This window comes from Perca flavescens, chromosome 23 (genome assembly GCF_004354835.1).
Source record: "Perca flavescens isolate YP-PL-M2 chromosome 23, PFLA_1.0, whole genome shotgun sequence".
In the NCBI taxonomy this organism is placed as follows: domain Eukaryota; kingdom Metazoa; phylum Chordata; class Actinopteri; order Perciformes; family Percidae; genus Perca; species Perca flavescens.
In genome coordinates, this window is record NC_041353.1 from 11,668,123 (window position 1) to 11,690,402 (window position 22,280).

Here is a 22,280-nt window from a genome sequence, read left to right on the forward strand (position 1 = left end):
ATATAAGGTACATGGTCACCTCTTTCAGTATGTGTGACGTGTATAACATGTTAAAAGTTCACTAAGTTGTTCACAATATGTATGAATTGCATGCTGTATACATGGTTATTTAATTTCAAAAGAAGAATGATATATGAGATCCAGAGAACATTGTGTTTTAATTAAAGCTTTTGAGTGTCCACACTCCCTGATGGGAACAATCTGCAGTGATGTACATTTCCATGTCAAAACCAAGATGGAAGAAGTGAGAGGAACAAAGGGTGTTGGGTCAAGCTCTAATGAGCAACTTCACTGAAGGATTAATATGACTGCAATTCTTCACAGCTGGAGTAATCGCAGTCTGTGACACACTGCTATAAGATGTCCTCCCAGTCCTGCTTGATCTCTGAAATGGAATAAATTGCTCCTCTTCAACTTCAATGGAACATTTATACACACACACACAGTATCTATCTTCTTTGGAAATTAATGATATTTGAATATTTAAATGACTTGAAAGCTAAAATTGGTGGTTCAGTGAGAACAGCCTGTCACTGTAGACTAGGTAAGCACATCTTGCAGATCTATGAAGCATCTTTGCACGTGGGAGTACATTACAGTGCAGAATTGTGACTATATTCTATAAAGAGAAAGCCTTGTTGTTGGTGAAAGACTCATCTGTCTTTGAGGCAAATGGAATTTCTACTTAAAATACTATTTTCAGGGAGCAACCTTTTGAGGAATTGACTTCAATTAAGGAAACCTGGTGGTGGAGCTGGTGTAGCATGTTGCACTGAATACTAAGGCAGAGTATCCTCTTTCATACATCCACCAATGACACCCTGAGAATTTAAGTTGTGTGTCGTGCATTTTCACGTTTCACACTGTGAGAAAAAAACCTTGAATGCGTGCTGCCCCCCACATCAACACTCACGCAGGAATCCCCTGCTAGTGCTGAGCCGGTCTGATGGAGAGTCCTCTAAAACAGTCCCCGCGTGATCTCCCTCACTGAGCCCCTGTAACACCCCCTGCCAAAGGAACATATGTAGTGGCAAAAGTGGCAGCAGGCAATCAGCTATCGGCTTCTTATTTCTCTCACTGCACAGAATGCAGGGTAACTGACAAAACATAAGAAAGGGGACTGAGCGTTACATAAAGAGAGGCGAGAGGAGAAACACGAGACAAGCACAACAGACACACAAAAAGAAGACAGATTTAATTTTTCAGTAGTGTGAATATTGATCACTTTTGACATTTCAAAAACATAAAAAATAAAAACAAATTCACATTTTGACTTTCAACACTTTGTCCATAAAACAAAACAATAATGAAACCACTGTTAAAATGTATAAATAAATCCAATATAAAATACAAAGTTATGACATTTTACACAGTTATGTACAAAAGTTATTTTCTTGTATGGGGTTGCTAGTTTCATCTCCAGGCCTCAGTACCTGTGGAAGTATAAATGCATTTTTTATTACTATCAAAAAAAAGGGGAACAGAATATAATATTGTATTGAAGACCAGTTTTGCATCTATAGTGCCCTCCCATTCATACTGCACCAAAACCTTATAAAGAAGATTTCAATGTATATTTGTGATTAATTTGTGATCTGAATGGTTCCCCCTACCTCTCCTCTCCTTCTCACACCAACTCTGGCACTCATGTCTTGTGGAGAATCTGTTTCTGTTGCCACCACAGCCCCCGTACACAAACGGCCTGCATTCCCCTGAGCGAGGGTGGAAGTACCAGAGCAGAACATATTCTGAACAAGCCCCCTCTGACATCGGCTCCAGGCAGCGGTCTGCTGCTGAAATTGCATGTGAGGTGAAAATATATATATATATATATATTAAAAAAATACCCTACAAACTGAGATGCTGTAGATGTGTTGTATTTCACCATATTTTAAGTGTTGGATATGCTGCAAAAATGAAGGAAATGTGTCGGGATGGTTGAGGAGTGGGAGATCACAGACTACATTATTCCTACATGATGAAGTCTTTCACACTAAAATATGTATAGAGACCACTTGGGGCCACTAGAGTGCAAAATGCCTGGTGCAGCTATGACTAAGAGGGGAAATATTAGAGTACATCTGACAACATTTCACAAATTAGATATTAAAACCTGCAGTACCATTGAGCCAAGTGTTTGTTTAAAAGGGATGTTTGCTTGTTTGCTTTCTTATAGAGAGTTGGAAGAATAAAACAGCTAGCATGCAATAGAGTAAATAAGTTGTCTTTTCTAGTGGTCACACCCAGCTGATTTCTTTTGGCTATACTGGTTTTCCCTGATTCCAGTTGTGCAAAACTAGGCTTAAGACCCATCACCTCCAACGTTTCTGTATTGAACACACAGATTAAACTGGTATTGATCTAACTCTCAAGAAGACACTAAATAAGTGAACTTCCCAAAATGTCAGACTTTTCCTTTGATATGAATGAGTAAGGTTTAGTTTGAAATCCCATTCTTCATTACACTTCAACTTCATGTGTTACACAGCATACTTTTATTCATACATAAAGTGCCTCATGAAATCTAATGCAGGCTTTCAAACAATGGATTAAGTTTTACTCTGATCATTCTCTCCCACCTTGTGCTTTTAACAATTCCATGCAAGTCATTACTCAAATTATGAAAATGGGAAGAGAAACAGACAGAAAAGTGAGAGTGATACACAGAGAAAGTAAACATGATAAAAACAAATTGAAAGACAAGAAGAAAATCAGTTGTCACTCACCAGCAGTGTTTGTTCCAAATACCCTTCTTTTCTTCCTATGTCCCGACTCAAGAGAATCTAAAGGCCCAAAACAACAACAATGACAGGTTTTACAGGTTGGTGGATTCTATCATCAGGGACCAACAAAAAACATGTTGACTGGACCAACATTTAAAGAATGCCAGTTGTGTTTTGACTTATCTTAAAGTGCTTATATTATGTTTTTTGGCTTTTCCCCTTTCCTTTATTGTATTATATATCTTTTTTGTGCATGTAATGCGTTTACAAAGTGAAAAAGCCCAAAGTCCATCCCAAATGCACTTACCATCTTCCAGAGAAAACACTGTTCAGAAACTGCTCCAAACAGCTCTATTGTAGTTCAGCCTTTACTTCCGTGACAAACGTGCGTCACTTTGTAACACACGTTATAATGCTCGCCTAGCTGCTAGCATGGCACTCCCTCATACTCTGCTTCTGACTGGCTAATAGTCCTAACCTAGCTACTGTGCATGTGCGACTCCCAACAAAGATGGAATAGAAGTGCGATGCCTCACTCTGTAGCTAAAACAGAGAGTTCAACACACAGGGTGAAAAGAGGAGCTGCAGCAATGTGCAGTACAACTAAATATGGTGTATTTTGACAATTAAACCATGTAACCCTATTCTGATATAACCTCTAAATACAATTATGAACCTGAAAATGAGCATAATATGAGCACTTTAAATTAGAGTGATCAACATTTCTCCAATAAGTTGTGCTCCATGGAGCGCTCATTGTTAGTCTTTTTGATCTCTTTTTGCAAACTTTCTGTAAATCTGCAACTCTACAGACTTCTTTTGAAGGAATTACAATTTACATCATATCCTGCTAACGTTAAAACCAGGGATAAAAGAGGGGGAAACAAAAATTAAAAAGTCATAGAAAGAGCTGGATAAAACAAATGTATCGGTACCACAATAAATACACTAATAACTAACAATGCACTAATACATGCACTGATTTATAGTTCTTTGTTCTATGAAGTTTGCTGTGTTGATCTCTTTTTATCTGATTTGATCTAACAACATCACTTATATTGGCTGTTATTAAATTCACTTACGTCAAGGAATTGACCATGTATAACAAATAAAGAAAGCTGAAATAGAGAAGCTGCAGCAGCAAACAGTGTTAGCGTATCAGCTGATAGCTACACAGCTGGCTAATGAGCCAGTGATTGTGAAGCATGAATGAAGCAGCTGATGCCAATCACTGACACACTGACACACCTCAGTGCTCTGCCTGAACTAACGCTGTGATTCATTTGTTTGATTAAACTATATATGATATATAAAACTCACACTTTACTGACCTAAGAAATGCCTTTTGTCTCGAATTACATGCCATTTCACAAAGTCCTGTATCCCTGCACCCTACTGCACTCACACAGGCAAACATAATGTGCCAAGGTGAAGCACAAGCAGTAGAAAGAAAAAGAAAGATTTTCCGATGAGGTGATTTAATATAAAATACCGGTATGTGCTAAAGGAACACTGGTTAATAGAATAGATTTCTTGTAACACCATGCGGTTAAATGCAGCGCATGGTACATGTGGCAATTATTTTTTATTGAATTCCTTTTTAGTCTCCAGATTAAAAAGTAAATATTGATATGTGGACCACTGTGCTTCTGCACATTCATTATTTTGTACACAGAATGAGCTAAATGTCACTGTTTCACATCTAATGATTGTAATTTATGAATAAACATGCTGACGTTGACAATGGGCAATGGTTCACTCTTTAATTAGTTTTCTGGCTATGTTTACCTGAAGCAAGAATTAAAATAAACTGGGTTGCGGAAAGCCATTATTGCCTGCGGCCTGTATTTGCTAATGAGCTGCATGAAATATTTTGTGATTAATTGGTACATGTTGACCATTGGTTTAACTTCAATGGCCTCCATAACAGCAGCACTCTTGGAGCTGAATGTGTTTTTCTTGTTCCATTTTTGCCTTCTTTTGATAGTTGGCAGTGTATGTTGGTGGAGAGGTGAGTACCTTTTGCTATTTAGCAGTTGTGTGGTAACTAGAATAAGTGCTTCTCTCAGATCCCTATGTTTAACATGCATCCATGCAGTGGTAGAATGTATATGTGTATTTACTCAAGTATGTGCGTGTGTACTGTACTGTGTTTGTGGTACTTGTACTTTACCTGAGCCTTTTCTTTTCATGCCACTTTCTACTTCTACTCCACTACACATCAGAGGGAAATATTGTACTTTTTACTCCACTACATTAATCTGACAGCTTTAGTAACTAGTAACAAAATTAAGACTTTTGTACACAAAACACATGTAGTTTATAAAATACAATGTTTCATTTTGAATGAAACTACGCAACTATAGGCCTACAAGTATATCTGAAATGATTAGCTGATTAATAACTTAGTGAATCGACAGAACAGTTTTGATTGTTTTGAGTTTTTAAAATGTGAGCATTTTTTTGCATTGAGTACTTTTACTTTTAATACTTTAAGTAAATTTTCCTGATGATACTTACATACTTTTCATTAAGTAACATTTTTAATGCAGGACTTTTACTTGTAACAGAGTATTTTTTACAGTGTTGTATTAGTACTTTTACTTAAGTAAAGGATCTGAATACTTCTTCCATCACTGCATCCATGGCATATAGTAGTAAACTGACTAACTAACTTGATAGTTTTCTACCATTATATGCAAAATATGGTTTTTGCATTCCAGCATAATGTTGACCAAATCTCCATAGCATAATTAGAATTTGCGGAATATAGCATATTTCAAAGTCTTATGCTGTGTCTCAATTTGCGTAATTACACTTGCTATTTTGAGTGTATAAGTGCGTTCAGACTGACAAGTATGTCAAAATGCAGTGCACTGTGGGTACCCAGATGTTGCACTCATAACGATCAAAAAGCTGAGCGTGGAACGCCTCACCTTCTATGGTCACCATCTTGGCTGCGTAGCCGAAGGAAAAGGACAACCAAACTTGTGAAAATGGCAGCTGAAGCTGCAGCGGTTGCTCCGAGGAACACCGAACTATACGTCGGTGGCAAAATCTCCCCATCGCGTGAAACAGTGAGCACACACAAGCAAGAAACAGTAAAAGCATGTTCATTTTTAATAAAACTGAAGTGAGAAAACAAGCTGGCAGATTTTTTGGGTGGCAATAATAGGTGGCGGTAATGCTCCAGCCGGTTTCAATTCAACAATAAAAAAAACAGCAGAAGCGGTCAAAAGTTGCGATCGTCATTTCTGGTAAGTGCATAACGGCCATTTGCAGTTTTAAGACACTACCCTGTCAAAATTCACACTACACAAGTAAATTGAGACACAGCATTACACTATAATACTGATTGACCAGACATAAAAAAAATTTGATCTAAAGTGCAATCAAACATATAGAGTGTGACATGTAGCTTAATTTTAAAACAACACTTCTGACATTTTTTAACCATGGAAGGTAACCATAGCAAAATAATTCAGGCTATGTCTCCATTTAACTCAGTGTTGAATCAAACCTAACCAAGAGTTAAACTGACTACATACAGAACTATAAAAATGGATGGCATACACAAGCTCTACCTTCCTCTAAATGACCATGAAAGAAGCATAATAATATACTCTGAAGTGTCCCAATAATATAAGTAAACAATAGAGGAGATGAAGGGGATGGTATCGGAGATAACACCTCAGAGTACATTATTACTGTTGCAAAGTCCCCACAATCTCACCTAACACACCAGAAAAAGCTGCCTACATCACAGCTGTTACACATTAGTATGACATATGTAACCCTTTAGCTGTGACACACACTTGGTTACACTCTATAAATCTGTTGAGGGGACAACTGAGCACTTTGGAAATTGATGACATCTCAGGCATCTGTGTGTTTGGCCCATGGGCTTGGACCCTGCAAACTATTAGTTGTGTCAGTGTGTTAGATTGAAATAATTGTTTTTACCAGTGCGGTTTGGTCGGATCACAGGGGCAGGACTGGTAATTTCTCCCAGCTTGTCTCCATATTCTTCCACTTCTTCACCTTCTTCTTCCATCCCTTCTTTATGGAGGTCATGGTGGAGGGATATCACCACATTATCTGGCTCGTTTTTACTCTCAGTCATTGCAGTTGTTCCATCTGGATCCACAGACTTTACCATGAACTTGTATTCCAACCCTGTAATGATACAAACATAACACAGTCATTAACAACTAAGAATGATGCTTTTAATATTTTCTATGAACAGAAAACAGCAATGAAACCCCAAAAGTGAAAAAAACAAAAACAAATCGCCAAATATATTGTGGTATTATTGTGGTGTTAATAAGCAACAATTAGCAGGCAAGTAGCCATTTATGCTCTGATGATTTTCTTCTGCAAATATGTTTGTGGTTAACATAGCAGGGAAACGTGGTATTTACAATATGTTTCATATATATAATGCCAAAATGTCTTTCATGAAAAAAGGTTGACAATACACAGAATAGTCCTTTAAGTGTCTTGTAAGTGTGTAATGGATTCTTGGTGAGGCATCCCACTTTATGACAATCTCATGTTTGTGAATGGCTCTACTGTTGCTGGCACCATGGTGTGTGTTCCTCTGAGAGAACATAACAGATGGCAAAACACACACGGGTGCCATGCTGCTGCCACGGGAGCTCTACAACAAACACACACACGCACAATATGTAGGCCTGTCTCGTGGCACACATAGTATTTTCACTCTTGGATAAATGTACAAAAAAGTACATTGAGGCTTCAGAATGTACAAGTAACACACACACACATAAACACACACACACACACACACACACACACACACAAGCATGCATGCACATGCATGCACACACTCACGCACGCAAACAATCTTACCACACTTTTCTACCACCTCCAGGGTGACTAGCTCCTTCACTTCTTCAGCCTTGACAAAGAGAATGACAAGATTCAAAGTAAGTGAATTCAAGTATTAATTTTTCTAACTCTATATACAGTATATATATATATATTGTGTGTGTGTATGCATGTGTGATTGTGATAAACACGTACTGAAAGTCCAGGCTCCCCCTTCTCCCCTTTTCCTCCTTCAATACCCAGTGTACCCTACAGTAAAACACATTTACAAATGCACGTGATTAATTACATTCTATCAAGCTATAAGTACAGTGGCACTCATAAGTTTATAAACCCATGCTAAAGTTGACTAAAAAGTCATCTTTTGGAAATTGATCTTAATGCCTTAATTAAAAACATTAGGAAAAATCCAACCTTTAAGGACACCAATTTTCTTTGTGAATGAATAATGTATTGTAAATAAATAAATGTTCTTCCTTAAAATACAGGGGGCATAAGTCAGTACACCCCTATGTTAAATTCCCATAGAGGCAGGCAGATTTTTATTTTTAAAGGCCAGTTATTTCGAGTACATTTGTTAAGTCACCTAAACATAACATACATAGTACAATTCTTTCAGTTAAGATATTGTAACAATCACTTAGTCCAAGACCAAACAATGTAAGATACAAATTTCAAAATTACCCTTTGAAGTGCTAAAGATAATCTGTTTGCTTCACTGTTTTCACATTACAGTAGGCAACAATGTAACTGTACATAACCCAACAAATTCAACAACAAACTATTTCCATAATTCCTATACCATAATCAGAAGTGTGATCAATGTAGACATCTTCCCCAATCAGAGATGCAAGAAACACACTTTTATTGCAACATAACTGTAAGGTTTTGTCTAATTATAAATATTTTAAAACAAACAAATAAATAAACACTGTAACAGAAGTGAAAGAAAATTGTTTACTGTAAATACTGTAAAGATTTTCTGTAGTACACACTACACTAATCTGCATCAATTTGGTCTTCTGGTTTTGGCCGTAAGTACTCGTCCACATCACAATGTATGTTTTAATAGTTCATCCACCTTCGGAAAAATCTTCTTGAATGTCGAATCCAAGCCTGACATTGGTCAACAGTAATGTCATCACAAGCCTCATCCACACTAGTGTATTGTACACACTATAAGTTACCAACATGAAGGTTGTGGGTTCAAATCCCACTAAGGTCACATTAAAATCTCACACATTAGGTGGTGATTCTGGAGTTTTGCATTGGACTATATCAGGCAAAATAAACAACTATCCATACAGTATATTAGGCAAGTGGATTGTTGATTATATGAGTTATGAGCAGTGAGCATAGTGTTAGTAAAAAAATATTTTAACAAGAGAGAAGAAAAATCCTATCCAAGGTTATGCATGTACTTTGTATGACTGTAACGTATTTCAATGTAAAACTGGTCTTTCTAGAGGTTTTTTGTACACAGTCAATGCCAGATGTATTTAGAGTTGTGAAAAGAGGTACTTTTTGATGATCTGCTGGTTTATATGAACTTGAGGTAGTGAAATATTACCACATACTTGTGAAAATAGTACCATAGCAAATAAAAAAACTAATACCAGATTCATGTCGTATTGTAGCGATATCTAGAGATGTAGATGCAAACAGCGGAGTGAGAAAACATTCACCACAGACTTCTGGTTTTATTAAAAAGTAGTACTTATGGGGAATTTCTGAGACCAGCAAAAATACCACAAGTGTCAAAAAACTATAGCAAAAGTGGCACTTAAGGTTTGTTATATTACTAAATTCCAATACTAACACTAAAACAATTAAATGCAGCTATGTTTAACATACATACTAAACTACAATTATATGCAATATAATGTATAAAATAATAAAAAATGTATGTAGGATACAGTTACATTTAGCTGCATGATCAACAAAGGTATCCCAAGAGTTTCACCAAATTGGCATGCTTTCAAAGCCTCATGGGAGGGTCAAGACCTGGCTATCTCCACTATATAAGTTTGTTAAGAGAAGGGAGTGTGTGTGTGTGTGTGTGTGTGTGTGTGTGTGTGTGTGTGTGTGTGTGTGTGTGTGTGTGTGTGTGTGTGTGTGTGTGTGTGTGTGTGTGTGTGTGTGTGTGTGTGCATGTGTGTGTGTGTGTTCATGAACAACTCTCACACTCTCTCCTCTTAGTCCTGGAGCACCGGGTGCCCCCCTCTGACATGGTTTGGTTTTGCCCCTTCTTCCCCTGTCCCCCTGTTTGACAAAAATTGAAGTGAGCACAGAGAAAACACATTAAAGTAAGTTTTGAAATTCCATTCATACTATGCTAACAAGAATATGTATAATGGGATACAAAATAAAAACCATAGCAGCCCACTCACTTCTGAGCAGTATGAAAGACAAAGCAATTAGGTACATCCTTGGAATATCCTCATTAGAGGTTTTCAGCCACTCTCTGCCAACCCTGAAAGTCTGGTAATTGTAGCTGAAAGGAGCTTGAGTAAGATATTACTTGAAAGCTGCAGACGGAAATAGGCTTCTGTGTGTGTGTGTGTGTGTGTGTGTGTGTGTGTGTGTGTGTGTGTGTGTGTGTGTGTGTGTGTGTGTGTGTGTGTGTGTGTGTGTGTGTGTGTGTGTTAATTAAGGACATGTCTGTGCTGTATTCACTGCTGCAGTATACAGAGCGCATGCTGCCAGTCCCTCTGAACAAGGCACAGACATGGTGATGACTGTAATCAAGCTCAGCTCATCGTCCTGTTCATTGTGTTCTGCCACATTCTCACTCTTCTCTTGTAACTTTCTTTTTTACAGAAAGGTATTTTTTTAAGGACAGAGGGCTAGATTTATCAAGCCGTTTGCGCCTGTTTCCAGGCGCTAATTGGTCGCAAAGACGGACGTAACCGATGTGGGCTATTTACAAACAGGGCGCACTTGGGTAAAATCGCAGATTGTCTGCCACATGAGCGAGAAGAGACAAGTTGCGCTTTCAATATGCGTTCGTAGGAGGGTCGTGGGGAAAGTGGGAGTTCCACCCTCTATTCTACGCCTCTTGAAAGCAGGTCTAAACCAGCCGCAATCGAGTTTCCTCGTAGACCTTTATGCCGCTGGTGAAATGGCAACAGTACTTTGAGCAAGACGAAGACATAGGCGAGGCTGAAAATGTTTTTAACATAAGAATCACACTGTCTGTGAACACAACATCATTTAGCGTTACAGATCAAGCAGCGATGCAATATTAGAGTTACTGGAAGAAATCAAAGATGAAATTGAATCTCCCACTCAGCGTTCACATCCCATTCCAGCAGTTGTTAAACTCCTCGCTACATTACAAATATTGGCAGCAGGATCATTTCAAACAGTCATAGCATCAGCAGTGGGAATATCGCAGTCTGCACTCAGCCTTATCATAGCACAAGTACCGCTTCGCTACAGCGCAATTTACGGTATAGTGGACGGAGAAAGACGCTGATTGCCTGATGGGTGTCAGGGTTGATAAATACTACGCAAAATGTGGAAGCATAGCGTGCGCTATTACCGAACTCGCATAAACAGACGCAGCGCAAACTGCGCTAGTGTTAGTAAATTAGGCCCTGAGTGTGTTTGGACAAGTACCTGCTCTGTCCCATACAAGGAGTAACATTTAAATACAGTACAGTACTGGGTATACTAGCTTGGAGTGGTCACGCATCATTGCTAATAATCTTTTGGGGCATATTATTGTATGGTAGCAACATACTGTTATTGTCAAATTACTGTATCAAGAAAACTAATTATTCATGTATATATTTGTTTTAACCCTACCTGTATGATCCCAAGAAAAACATTTATTTTGTTATTTTCTTGTCATATCAAACATAGTTTTTATGTATGAAAGTCTGACTTAAGTATGCCATTGTATTAAGATAATAAATGTGATTGATGCTGCTTACGAGTCCAACCATGTCAGCTCAAGACGTTTGAATGTCATGAGATCAACAATTTTGGTGTAATGAGGATCTGACACATGCAGCGTTGACCTACCGATTAGAGAGATAACATTCAAATAAGTCCTTGAAAGGAGAACAGCTAGACTATTTTCAAGTTGTTATCTTGTGAAAATGACGAAGTAAAATTGTGATCAAGACAACAGCTTCTTGATATAATAATAAATAATTAATGTTGAAAACAAGCCCACATTTTTCTACCCTTTTTCTTTCAATTTATCAGTACCATAAAGCAGGGGTCTTCAACGTTTTTTAAGCCAATGACCCCCTATTACATATATCATATAAAATGAAGTTGCATATTAATCTGGTCCTACAATAACTTTTAGGGCAGCCTAAGGCATTTATAGATACCTGTTTTTGCATAGAATACTAAGATATTCAAATTAAAATTGTTGGCATGATTTTATAAATCATGTTTTAATGTTAAACACACATGTGGAACAGTCAATCCTTTGGAATGAACTGTATCTGTGGATGGCTATCTTAGTAACTACATTATTGGCCAGTAAGCCTATCATCAGTGGGGATTTATATTTGCTAATAATATGATGGAATCATGTTAAAACATTTAAATTTTGAAAAACTTTCAAAAATTAACAATAATTTGGAGGCCCCCTGCAGTGACTCTGAGGACCCCCTAGGGGTCCCGGACCCCCTGTTGAAGATCCCTGCCATAAAGCATTATCAACGCAATGTAAAAGATATAACTCAGGGTCATATTTCCCAAAATACCCTGAGGATTACTGTACCTTAGGCCCTGTGTCCCCACGGGGTCCTGGGGGTGCTGGAGGTCCCTGATCTCCATCCCTTCCTGGATTCCCTGCTGACCCCTTAAACCCTGGGAAACCAGGAAAACCTGCTGCACCCTACATGGAGCGAGAATCTGTTGTTATGCTGTTCTTTGGCCTGAGAATTGAACGATATATCCAACTGTCCCGAGCACATAATTAGTGGTGATAATAGTTGGATAACGACCAGGGATATTAATGTTAATTTACTAACCTTGTGTCCTTTCACTCCTGGTTCACCATCAACACCATTGGTGCCTCCCTGTCCCTTATCTCCCTAAAGTGATATCACATTATGAGAGTAGTGAGTTTGTATACGTTTGGGGAAGGGAGAAAGAGAAATATGTGCACACTTGAATGTTTACCTTGCGCCCTGTGAGTCCGTTCAGCCCAGGTATACCAGGGGTGCCATGCAACCCCATATCGCCCTGTTTCGCATACACAGAGTTATCTACATTACTGACAGGATTTCTTCACATGACATTGTGAGATAACGTATAACTCAGTTTTGGTCTAGATGCTAATTCAGGCCTAACCTTTTCTCCATCCAGGCCTGGACTCCCAGTGCGTCCAGGTAAACCTCTGAAACCCTGTAACGGCAGGTAATAGAAATGGTAACATAGCAAGCGATATCATGCAAATAGAGAAACTGCAATTCCATAAAAGAAAGTAAATAAAAGCAGAGTTGAAAAAACAAAAAAAACAATGAGTGGGACAACTGTGACAAATATCTGCCTCCACCTTCTCCCCCTTCTCCCCTCTGTCTCCTGGTAAGCCTGGTTCTCCTGGATCACCCTGTGAATAAAAATAAATAAAATAAATTATGATGAATTTTAAAAATCAAATGTCAGGATTAGTTATATAATGATTTTTCAATGTACTTGATTGCCCTTCTGGCCCAGCAGTCCCATGTCTCCTTTGTCCCCCTTGGCACCGTCTCCTCCATGATCCCCATTGCGACCCTTAAATCACATCATGGGTGTTACTGTCAGTGAAGGCAAAACAGAATTTTGGCTCAAGTTATAATTACTGAATGTGTGTTTGCTTATGTCGTATTGTAGATCTACCATCACTCCATTGAGTCCCGGCTCTCCTGGATCTCCCTGTAAGAAAAGAAGACAATGTCACACATAGAACTAACATAAAAGTGTTGAAAGGTTAAACTAATGGAGCTCAGCGTAAGTTCTTACAGGAAGACTTCATATTCCTTTTTCATCACTCCTAATTGATCAGCTGTTTCATGGCATGTCACTTGTCAGTAGTCAATCAGATTCAGCTGTGTCGTTGTTAGTAAACCAATCAGAGTCGGCCATTTGTCAGAAGCCTATCACAGCACGACATCCTGTTTTAAATCTGCTCTCTCCTCTGCAGTTGACAGTTGTCGTTTCAGGAATAGAGTGCGTCCCGCCTCCTCCCCTTCAACCACCGGTTTTCTCGCCCACGGCCTCGGGTATAGTCAGCGCTTGGCTATCGATTGGTTCCTGTGCACCTTCATCACCACCACCAGTGTCTGGACTCCATCGGGGGATATGTTTGGGTTTCACTACCCCTTTATGACATATGGTTTCGATGGAGTCCAATCTCCAGAGACTTGTTACATTTTCATGTTGTCTGTACAATAAATATGTTCATATTTGCAAGGAAGTCTCTCCTGATTGAAATGTTGTTGCAGTGTAAAGATTTACCTTCTGGCCTACTGGTCCTCGTGCTCCAAAACGCCCTAATGCCCCCTTAGTGCCTGCGTCACCCTTTATGCCCTTTCAAAAACAATAAAGAAAATACTTCCATTATTATGATTTTTTTTGCAGTCCCATTAATGACAAATCAAAGTATAAAGCTATTATATAAGCAATTTGATAATTGTCTTATCAGGGACTTAATCACGACCTGTATAACATCACTGCTGTGATTGCATTTCCATGCTTCAAATGTCTCGTTGAAAGTATTCTTGTTCTTTGCGTTTTTTTTATGTTTGCATCAGGATTTATTACCTTGACTCCAGGAGGACCGTCCTCGCCCTTTTCTCCTTTGTCACCATCAAAACCTGGTGGGCCTCGCTCACCCTGAAACAAAACATCTACTCAATTCTTCATAGGTCTTTATTTGTTTACTTCGTGTGTGCTTTTAGATTATGTTTGTATATCTATAGTACTCATAAAAACATTTCCTCCTAATTCCTAGGTGTGTAACCTTTGATTGTTTTAGCTTTTGTCTTCTCTTATTTATTGTGTGTGTATTTGTCGACTCGGGTGGTGACAGGCTGAGTACAATTGCCCTCGTAAGAACAAATAAAGTGGTTTTGAATTGTGTTGAGTCTAAACCAGATGGCAAAAATGATAAAGGATCTCACTGCCTCTCCTTTGGAACCCTTAGATCCACGGGGTCCTTGGATTTGAAGCACACTCCCCTGTAAGAAGGTATTAAATTGTGAATAATAAGTGTAATCTGTAACAAAGGATAAAGCAAGTAATGCAAATTCCCATGGAAATATACCAAGCATATCAATCATTATGCTGTACTTCTTGTCTGTGTAAAAACAAACTGCATGTGAAAGAACTGACAAAGAAACATGAAGATCATCATACCCTTTCGCCCCTAACTCCAGGTAACCCACGTTCACCCTGCAAAAAAACATGCTTTTTAAACGACTTTCCAAACATTATTTAATGTTAATGTGTCAACAAAAGCACATTATATTACTTTATACAATTACAATTCCGTTCAATGTAATCAGCCTTTGGCTGTTGTACACAACATGTTGTACACAACATGACCAAGTTTTAGTTGCATTTTCAGGAGGACATGAGTCACTCAGTTGTAGTCTTTATCTTTTCCGGGATTGCTCCGTTGCTGCCGGAAATTCCGCCGGATGTCACTCTTCTCGGCCGAATGTCTGTTACCTTCAGCTTTCTTTGTTTTGGAATTTTAAACTCCGGTGGATTTATGTGGACTATGGTTAACTGCTCCTCAGATGTCCGCCCGGCACTTACCAACACCCAAGACGATTGTGATTGGTTTAAAGAAATGCCAATAAAGCACAGCATGTTTTTCTCCCATCCCGGAATGCTGTGTGGACTGTAGACCATCCTCCACAGCGCTGTGGAGGAAGGTCTGGCAATGCAAGACTAATCAGTTGTGACACTTAGAGTAGAGAAGAAACAAGGCAGTAACTGAAAACTGACATCAATACTGCTGACACTTCAAAATGAATGGCACATTCTTATCTTATAAATGAAAAGGATTCTGTACGAGACACTGAACAGACATCAAAACATTTAAATGTAAATGTGGCCCTCTTTATTCAAACCTTGTACCGCACTGCTGACGCAATAACAGCCAGTCATGTGGGAATCATCTTAGAAATTGCAGCACCTTCATAAGTTTTGTGAACCTGGTGTATAGATTTTTACAGACACTGCTCTGTAAATAGTAAAACATGAAGTTACTAGATGCAGTCCTTTTGGTGAACACACTTTGGGGATGAAAGAGGTCAGAACATAGCACAGAAGTTTACAAGTATGTATGTTGCCTGCTTCATCAGATTCTAAAATGAGCCCAAAAAATCTATTATCTATCTATTAATCTATCCATAGTAATGTAATAGTTAAGGATTTGACGTTGGGTCCCTTGGTGGAAAGAGCATCTTTTAACAAAACATTGCTGATAACAAGATGCATCCTTTCCCACTACAGTCTCCCCTTCCTAAAATGGAAATTTCCGCAAGACAACGTGTCCTGTTGGGTCCTCACATCTCAATGCAACTTTTATATTTTAACCTTTGGATGAAGTTCAACAGGTTGCTTCAACATCAAATTTAAGGAATTTTATTTAACTTGCGAAGTCTTGTTTGCTGAAATGAGAGACACCAAATTGGCATCAAACACTGTAGTAATCCACTTTTAGCATATCATTCATTAAGTGAGTGAGTTAAGTGAAGGAATCATATGAAGATACATTTTTAAAACATGACAAACACAATTGTGACAAATCATGTGAAATAACAGCTCACCTTTTCACCTCTGCTGCCAGGCAAGCCTTTTAAACCCTATTACAAAAAGGAACAAATGAAAGGATTTTGTCTCCAAGTGAAACTCTAATAGTCTTAAATGAATTTTGATACTCAGTTGTATGGTTTTGAAAAGTTGCTTACTAAATGCCCAGGAGCTCCTTTAATACCTAGAGTGCCTTTTTCACCCTGAAAAGAAAAGACATTTTGAAGTGTTGCATAATTCACCAACATTACAGGACTGTGCTAAATACTGTAGTTCGAAAACCAGAATAGGTAGAACAGGTACGATTAGATCATCCTAAACTGTCTCAGAAACTGGGCAACAGTGATGGAGTGATATGTTACATTACATAAGCTATGATTAGGACTTTCCCCCTGAACCTAAACATAAACTAAACCTGTTCAAACTGTTGTTCACCATCACAGGGATTGTCTCAACTCACCTTTCTGCCTGGGAAGCCAGACAACCCCCTGGCACCAGGCTCTCCAGGAATACTGTCACCCTGATCAGGACAAGATAAAGTCATCTTTTTACACTGCACAGAATCAAAATGACAATAACAGTATGCTGCTACAAACACAAAACTAAGTTCTTATAATATTGTGACGGATTAAAGGACCAAAAAAAATAAAAGTAAATGCTACTCAAATATCATATATTTGGTATATAAAGTACCTTTTCTCCTTTTCCTCCAGGAACACCAGGAGGACCCTTTTTAGAGAGATGCAGTGGTAGGATAAGAAAATATGATTACACATCATTTCAAGTTGGCAATCAATAAGATAAAATGTCCCTTATATCATATTATGATAAAACAGAATCAAATCTTATTTAAAGATGTTTAGTCATACTTCATATAGGAAACTATTGCCAAGTGTATCAGATTATATGTGTACTTCTTTTAGAGTAGACAGCCCCATGACAGATCACTAAAATCGGACACAGCTTATTTTCGTACGTGAGGTCCTGCTGCTCCTCGAAGTCCTGGAGCTCCAGGTGATCCATTCTTCCCCCTTTTACCCCGGTCCCCCTGCATCAACACATAAAATCATCTAATGTCTCTTTTAAAAACCAATAACACAACCTTCTCTGTGTATTTCTACATTAATTCACAATTATAGAGTATCTATTTACACGCTTTCACTGTCTTAATATTTCCTGATCAAAGATAGCTAAATGGCAACTTGTAAGTTGTTATATGATGATGTACCTCTCTGCCCGGCTCTCCTGGGTCCCCTGGGGGGCCCCTAAGGCCTGGGGAGCCTTGCATGCCTGCGCTACCACGGATACCCTGAATGCCCTGAGCACCTGGAGGCCCTGGCTCACCTGGTTCACCCTGAGGTAAAGAGAAAGAGGAAGAGGGACAGAAAAACAGACACAAATGAAATTTTTGGGAGACAAACACACAGTTAAAGGTCGCTTGTTTAATGAAATGTAACTATTCAGCTATTCTATTACCTTTGAATAATTGATTTCAAATAAAGGCCTTCTTTCCTTCCTATCAGTTTAAATGCTCAAACACAATTTGAAATGACTCAGTGAGTCACTGAGCCAATTACATGTGCTAAATTAAAACCGCGATGAGAAGCAAAGTCAATCAACAAGAACACAATGGAAAAGACTGTGGGAATTAATTGATTTAGAGGGATGTTATAAATAAGAGATTGCTTGTATTGTTTTGCTTGAAATTTCACCTTCTGTCCCGGAGGACCAGCCTGGCCTTCTGGACCTCTGTGGCCGATGCCTGGCTCTCCCTAAAAACACAAACAAACATATCTATAAGATATTTCATTCCTTTAAAATAAAATCTCAACTCCCAGATTTCACTGTTACAAACTAAAATAACAAATAACAGCTTATAAATATTTACCTTTTGTCCATTTTCACCAATTTCCCCCTTAAAAGTATGGACAAAAATATTTCAGTTAGAAAGTGTGCCTCAGCACATTGTTTTCCATGAGCCAAAATAAACCAACACAGAGGAATTTGAAAAAAAAAAAAACACACACAAAAGAATAAGTAGACTTGTCAGCATGTTTAACAAGGGGAATTATTAATGTCTGCTTTAATCTACTGTCTCCCAGTCAAACAGAAATAGAGCAGAGGATGACATCAAAGGCCTAGACTCAACTGGCAGAGCAGTTCCCCCTCAGCTCTGACGTCATTGCTGATACACTGGGGGTAGGTGGGGGAGAGCAGCGATGATATTTTTATGAACTGGTGGCACATTTTGTGTGGCGACTGTCGTTTTTGCACAGTGATCTCAGAATGATAACGATGCTTTAAATTAGTATAATCAGTGAGATATCAGTGACTCAGTAAATCCTTGCAATGGAAGAATGCGGTTCAGTTTTTATTAAGATTTTTTATGGGTATTTACACCTTTAATGACAGGAGAGAGGGGAAAGACACGCAGGAAAACCGTCACCGGTCGGACTCGAACCCTGGACCTTCTGCATCGAGGAATAAACCTCTATATACGCGCATCTGCTCTACCAACTGACCTAACCAGCCATAAATGCAGTCCAGTTTTAATGGTGAGTTCACCTAAAGTACAGAAGCCTCACTCAATTCTAGTGGTGTCTACCCATGCAGATAGTTTTTGATTTTGATGTGCTCATGTATAAGTTTCAGGATCTAATACCTGCAAAAACTAATGGTATTCCCATCAGCCTCAATCAGCCTTTGTCTTTAATGCAAATGTTAGCATGCTAGCACACTAAACTAAATGGTGAACATGGTAAACATTATACATGCTGAACATCAGCATGTTAGCATTGTCATTGTGACCATGCATTTAGCTCAAAGCACCACTATATTGTATCCTCACTTAGCTGCTAGCACGGCTGTAGACTCTTAGTCATGTTTAAATGTAATTATTCAATCCTCCGAAAACCACAAACTAAACTCCAGAGAAATCTCTAAGAAATGTAACTCAAATCTGGCCAAATGAAACAAAAACTCTTGCGCAACTAAATACCTGTAGGTACATTAAGCAAAAACAATGTTTTATGATTTAGGTGAACTGACCCTTTAAATTAGTGTTGCTAAAATTCAAACGCTTACGTTTTTGTGTATTAAATTTAGGGCTGTCAATCGATTAAAAAAAATTAACTAATTAATTGCACAATTTGCTGTAATTAATCGCAATTAATCGCTTTTTTTAAATTGAGACTGAAGCTTATAATAATGGATATTTAAATGCTAAATCACTTAACTTTGCAAATATGAAGAAAAAAACAAACAAGGAAAGGTTCTGCTAAGTTCAGAATGTTTAATATCTTTCAGAACAACAGCAGCAACAATTTGGCTTAGTCCTGCTGAAGGCTGCTGGAAATGGCTAGAAACTGTCTGACTTGAGAGCAGATTTTTGTCACCGTCCTCAGCTGCTGTCGCCTGCTCTCGTCTACTTTACAGGCGAGGCGCAGTTCATCTCCAACGAGCCAAGAGTTCAGTCGGCAGCAGTCGGGACTCACCCGGAAATGCGAGCAGTATGAGGTGACTAGAGTCTCTCAAAATCTGACGAAAATCTTCTAAACTGACCTTTGTTGAGCTGAAATGAAGACAGATTCAGCAACTGCACGGCCTATTTCTCGCTTAAAATGTTTTCAGAAACATGTTTCAGTGAACTATTTTAGTACAATATGAGATTGTATTCTGAACGACCGCCATGACAGTCTGGCTTTGGATTTCCGGAGAAAACAAACCCATGTGACACGTTCGTCCAATCAGCTGCCGGTTTTCATTACTTGGGCAACAATACAGAGTAGCGCCGCCTGCTGTTATGGAGGCGTATTACGTTTCTCAGCCGCCACATGAAGTAAACAAACACAGCTGCGTTAATTTCGTTAATTTTTTTTTAACGAGTTAAATATTAAAAAATTAACGCGTTAATTTTGACAGCCCTAATTAAATTACATTAAGTCGGGCTCAATTTTGTTTTATTGTTATCAAGTCCTGTAATATTAGAGTAACTGACATCAACATGGAATGTTTACCTTATAACATTTCTGATTGTGTCTTTTGCTTCACAAGGGCGTAACGTTTTATCTTACTATTTAAAATATCATTAGTCACCTTTCGTCCTGGTGTTCCACTCTCACCTGGTTGTCCCTATTGCAAAAGACATGTGGAGTACATTAATGGACATTTATTCTGCCTTCTTTTGAACGTGCAGAACACAAGTTGAGTATTTCATAATGATGAGCATGTTATGAATACTTTAAGCCTTTACCTTCAGGTAAAAATACTCTGGAGGGTACGGGTATGGCTGTCCAGTTTCTTCATCATAACCCCCCTGTCTCCCCCTCTCTATCTCTGCTCTCCTCCTCTCCCACTCCTCCCTCTCCCTCTCCAAGTCTCTCTCCCCCTCCTGCTCTGTTCTCTCCCTCTCCATTTGTTCTCTCTCCAGCTCTTTCTGTCTCTCCACATTTTCTCTCTTCAACTCCAGCTCGGCCTCCCTCTCTTTCTCCAGCTCCTCTCTCTCTCTCTTCATCTCCAGCTCCTCTCTCTCTCTCTCCATCTCCAGGTCCTCCTCCTCTCTTCCCCTCTCTCGATCAACGTCCTCCTCTGTCTCCCAGTCATAGTCTCCACTCCTCTCCTCGTCCCCATAGACTGGATCAGGGCCTGTTTCTGTATACCGATCAGTCTCCACTCCTTTCTCTTGTTCCATTTCCCGCTCCTCCACTTCTTCAGCTTCAGTCTGTTCCTCTCCTCCACCTTGTGTTTCTGTATCACTGTATCGCTGCTTCTCCCTCCGTTCTTGCCTCTGCCTCCTGGTGTGTGTTTGAAGGTCAGAGTTTTCTTGCTTTTTCTGCTAGAGAAACACATTTCATGACAAACCAATGTATCTAGAAGTTGCACCATCTTCATTTGAATTAATACTTATTTCTTATCAATGATAACAGACTTACATTCCAGCTGTAACCTTGAGCTCCAGAGGAAAGATGCTGAAATTAAAAATGAAGGGGGCAAGTGTCATATATGGGCCACATTTAGTGATCATTAAATTGACTCAGATTGCATCACATATACTTTATGTGATGCAATCTGAGTCACATGTATGAAGTTTAAATTTTGAAGACTGGACAAAATTACTTTTTGTGCCTCGTTGAAACGACTTCTTCCACCTGGGGCACCTGGCATGAACACCTAAAATATAAAAATGATTACTACTGCCATTTTTATTATTAATCACAGTCTACATAACCAGGTGACACTTACCATGGAGTCAGGCCAGGGGGCGCTTTTCTTCACCCTGATTTGGGATTGAGGCACCTGTCAAGCCCCCCCAAAACTCCTCATGAGCAAATTTATCACAATCATTTTGATGCTTCCTATCAAACAGCTGTAGTAATGTGTGTGCTTTGATGTAAAAGAGGGTAAATATGTAAAAAAGAAAGACACAGACTTGCTTAGAAAGTTATTTGAAATTTTTTTACTGAAGGATACATGCACAGACAGGTTAAACAGACAAAACAACATAATAACAGAACATTTTCACCAGTGAAAAAATGAGTTTGTTCTGGCTACAGATATGCTTATATGCCACTACATTCTGAGTAATATCATTGGCGTTCAAAGATGTTCGGTGAAGTAAAAACACAATAATAAAAACAATAAATAAAATTTCAATACAACTTGTCAAAAGTAAATTTATTAAAATTGTTGGCACAAGGTTTTTGTGTTTTATCTGATGTGATATTTATTTGTTACAGATTTGTCTTAATAAATAAATTAGTAGTTGCAGATGAGGTAAAGGCTACACTGTGATTTACTTTAAACAAAGTGAAGAATGAAAATAACCCGGACATGAGGAAACAATTCTGACAATTTAACAGCAGTGCCTAATTTTCTATAGAGTGCTACTCGAAATAAAAGCCATCATACAAGATATGAACTTTGGCCATAGCT

General features: G+C 38.6%; 1 protein-coding gene across 1 annotated transcript; it reads right to left on the minus strand.

Annotated features, from left to right (window-relative positions):
* Positions 1-1,319: 1,319 nt before the first annotated feature.
* LOC114550499 (collagen alpha-1(VII) chain-like) lies at positions 1,320-22,276 on the minus strand. The gene is made up of 30 exons (XM_028571296.1): positions 22,257-22,276; positions 21,465-21,518; positions 21,281-21,316; positions 20,929-21,183; positions 20,471-20,480; positions 18,062-18,121; positions 17,578-17,703; positions 17,326-17,397; positions 17,043-17,078; positions 16,810-16,869; positions 16,508-16,552; positions 16,367-16,402; positions 14,943-14,978; positions 14,708-14,764; positions 14,349-14,420; positions 14,043-14,114; positions 13,425-13,460; positions 13,239-13,319; positions 13,099-13,152; positions 12,894-12,947; positions 12,723-12,785; positions 12,572-12,634; positions 12,319-12,435; positions 9,759-9,836; positions 7,770-7,823; positions 7,596-7,644; positions 6,687-6,899; positions 2,727-2,783; positions 1,614-1,793; positions 1,320-1,433 (listed from the first exon to the last, which is right to left on the minus strand). The coding sequence occupies exons 1-30, from the start codon at positions 22,274-22,276 to the stop codon at positions 1,414-1,416; spliced, it is 2,166 nt and encodes a 721-aa protein (XP_028427097.1). The 3' UTR covers positions 1,320-1,413.
* Positions 22,277-22,280: the final 4 nt, after the last annotated feature.

Excerpts from the sequence above, each read along its gene's own strand:
- LOC114550499 (XM_028571296.1), bottom strand. The coding sequence starts at position 22,276 with ATGGCCAAAGTTCATATCTT. Across the intron at positions 16,403-16,507 it reads AAGGAGCTCCTGGGCATTTA|GGTTTAAAAGGCTTGCCTGG; the intron begins GTAAGCAACTTT and ends TTTTTGTAATAG. Across the intron at positions 12,948-13,098 it reads GAGGGGAGAAGGGGGAGAAG|GGTTTCAGAGGTTTACCTGG; the intron begins GTGGAGGCAGAT and ends CTGCCGTTACAG.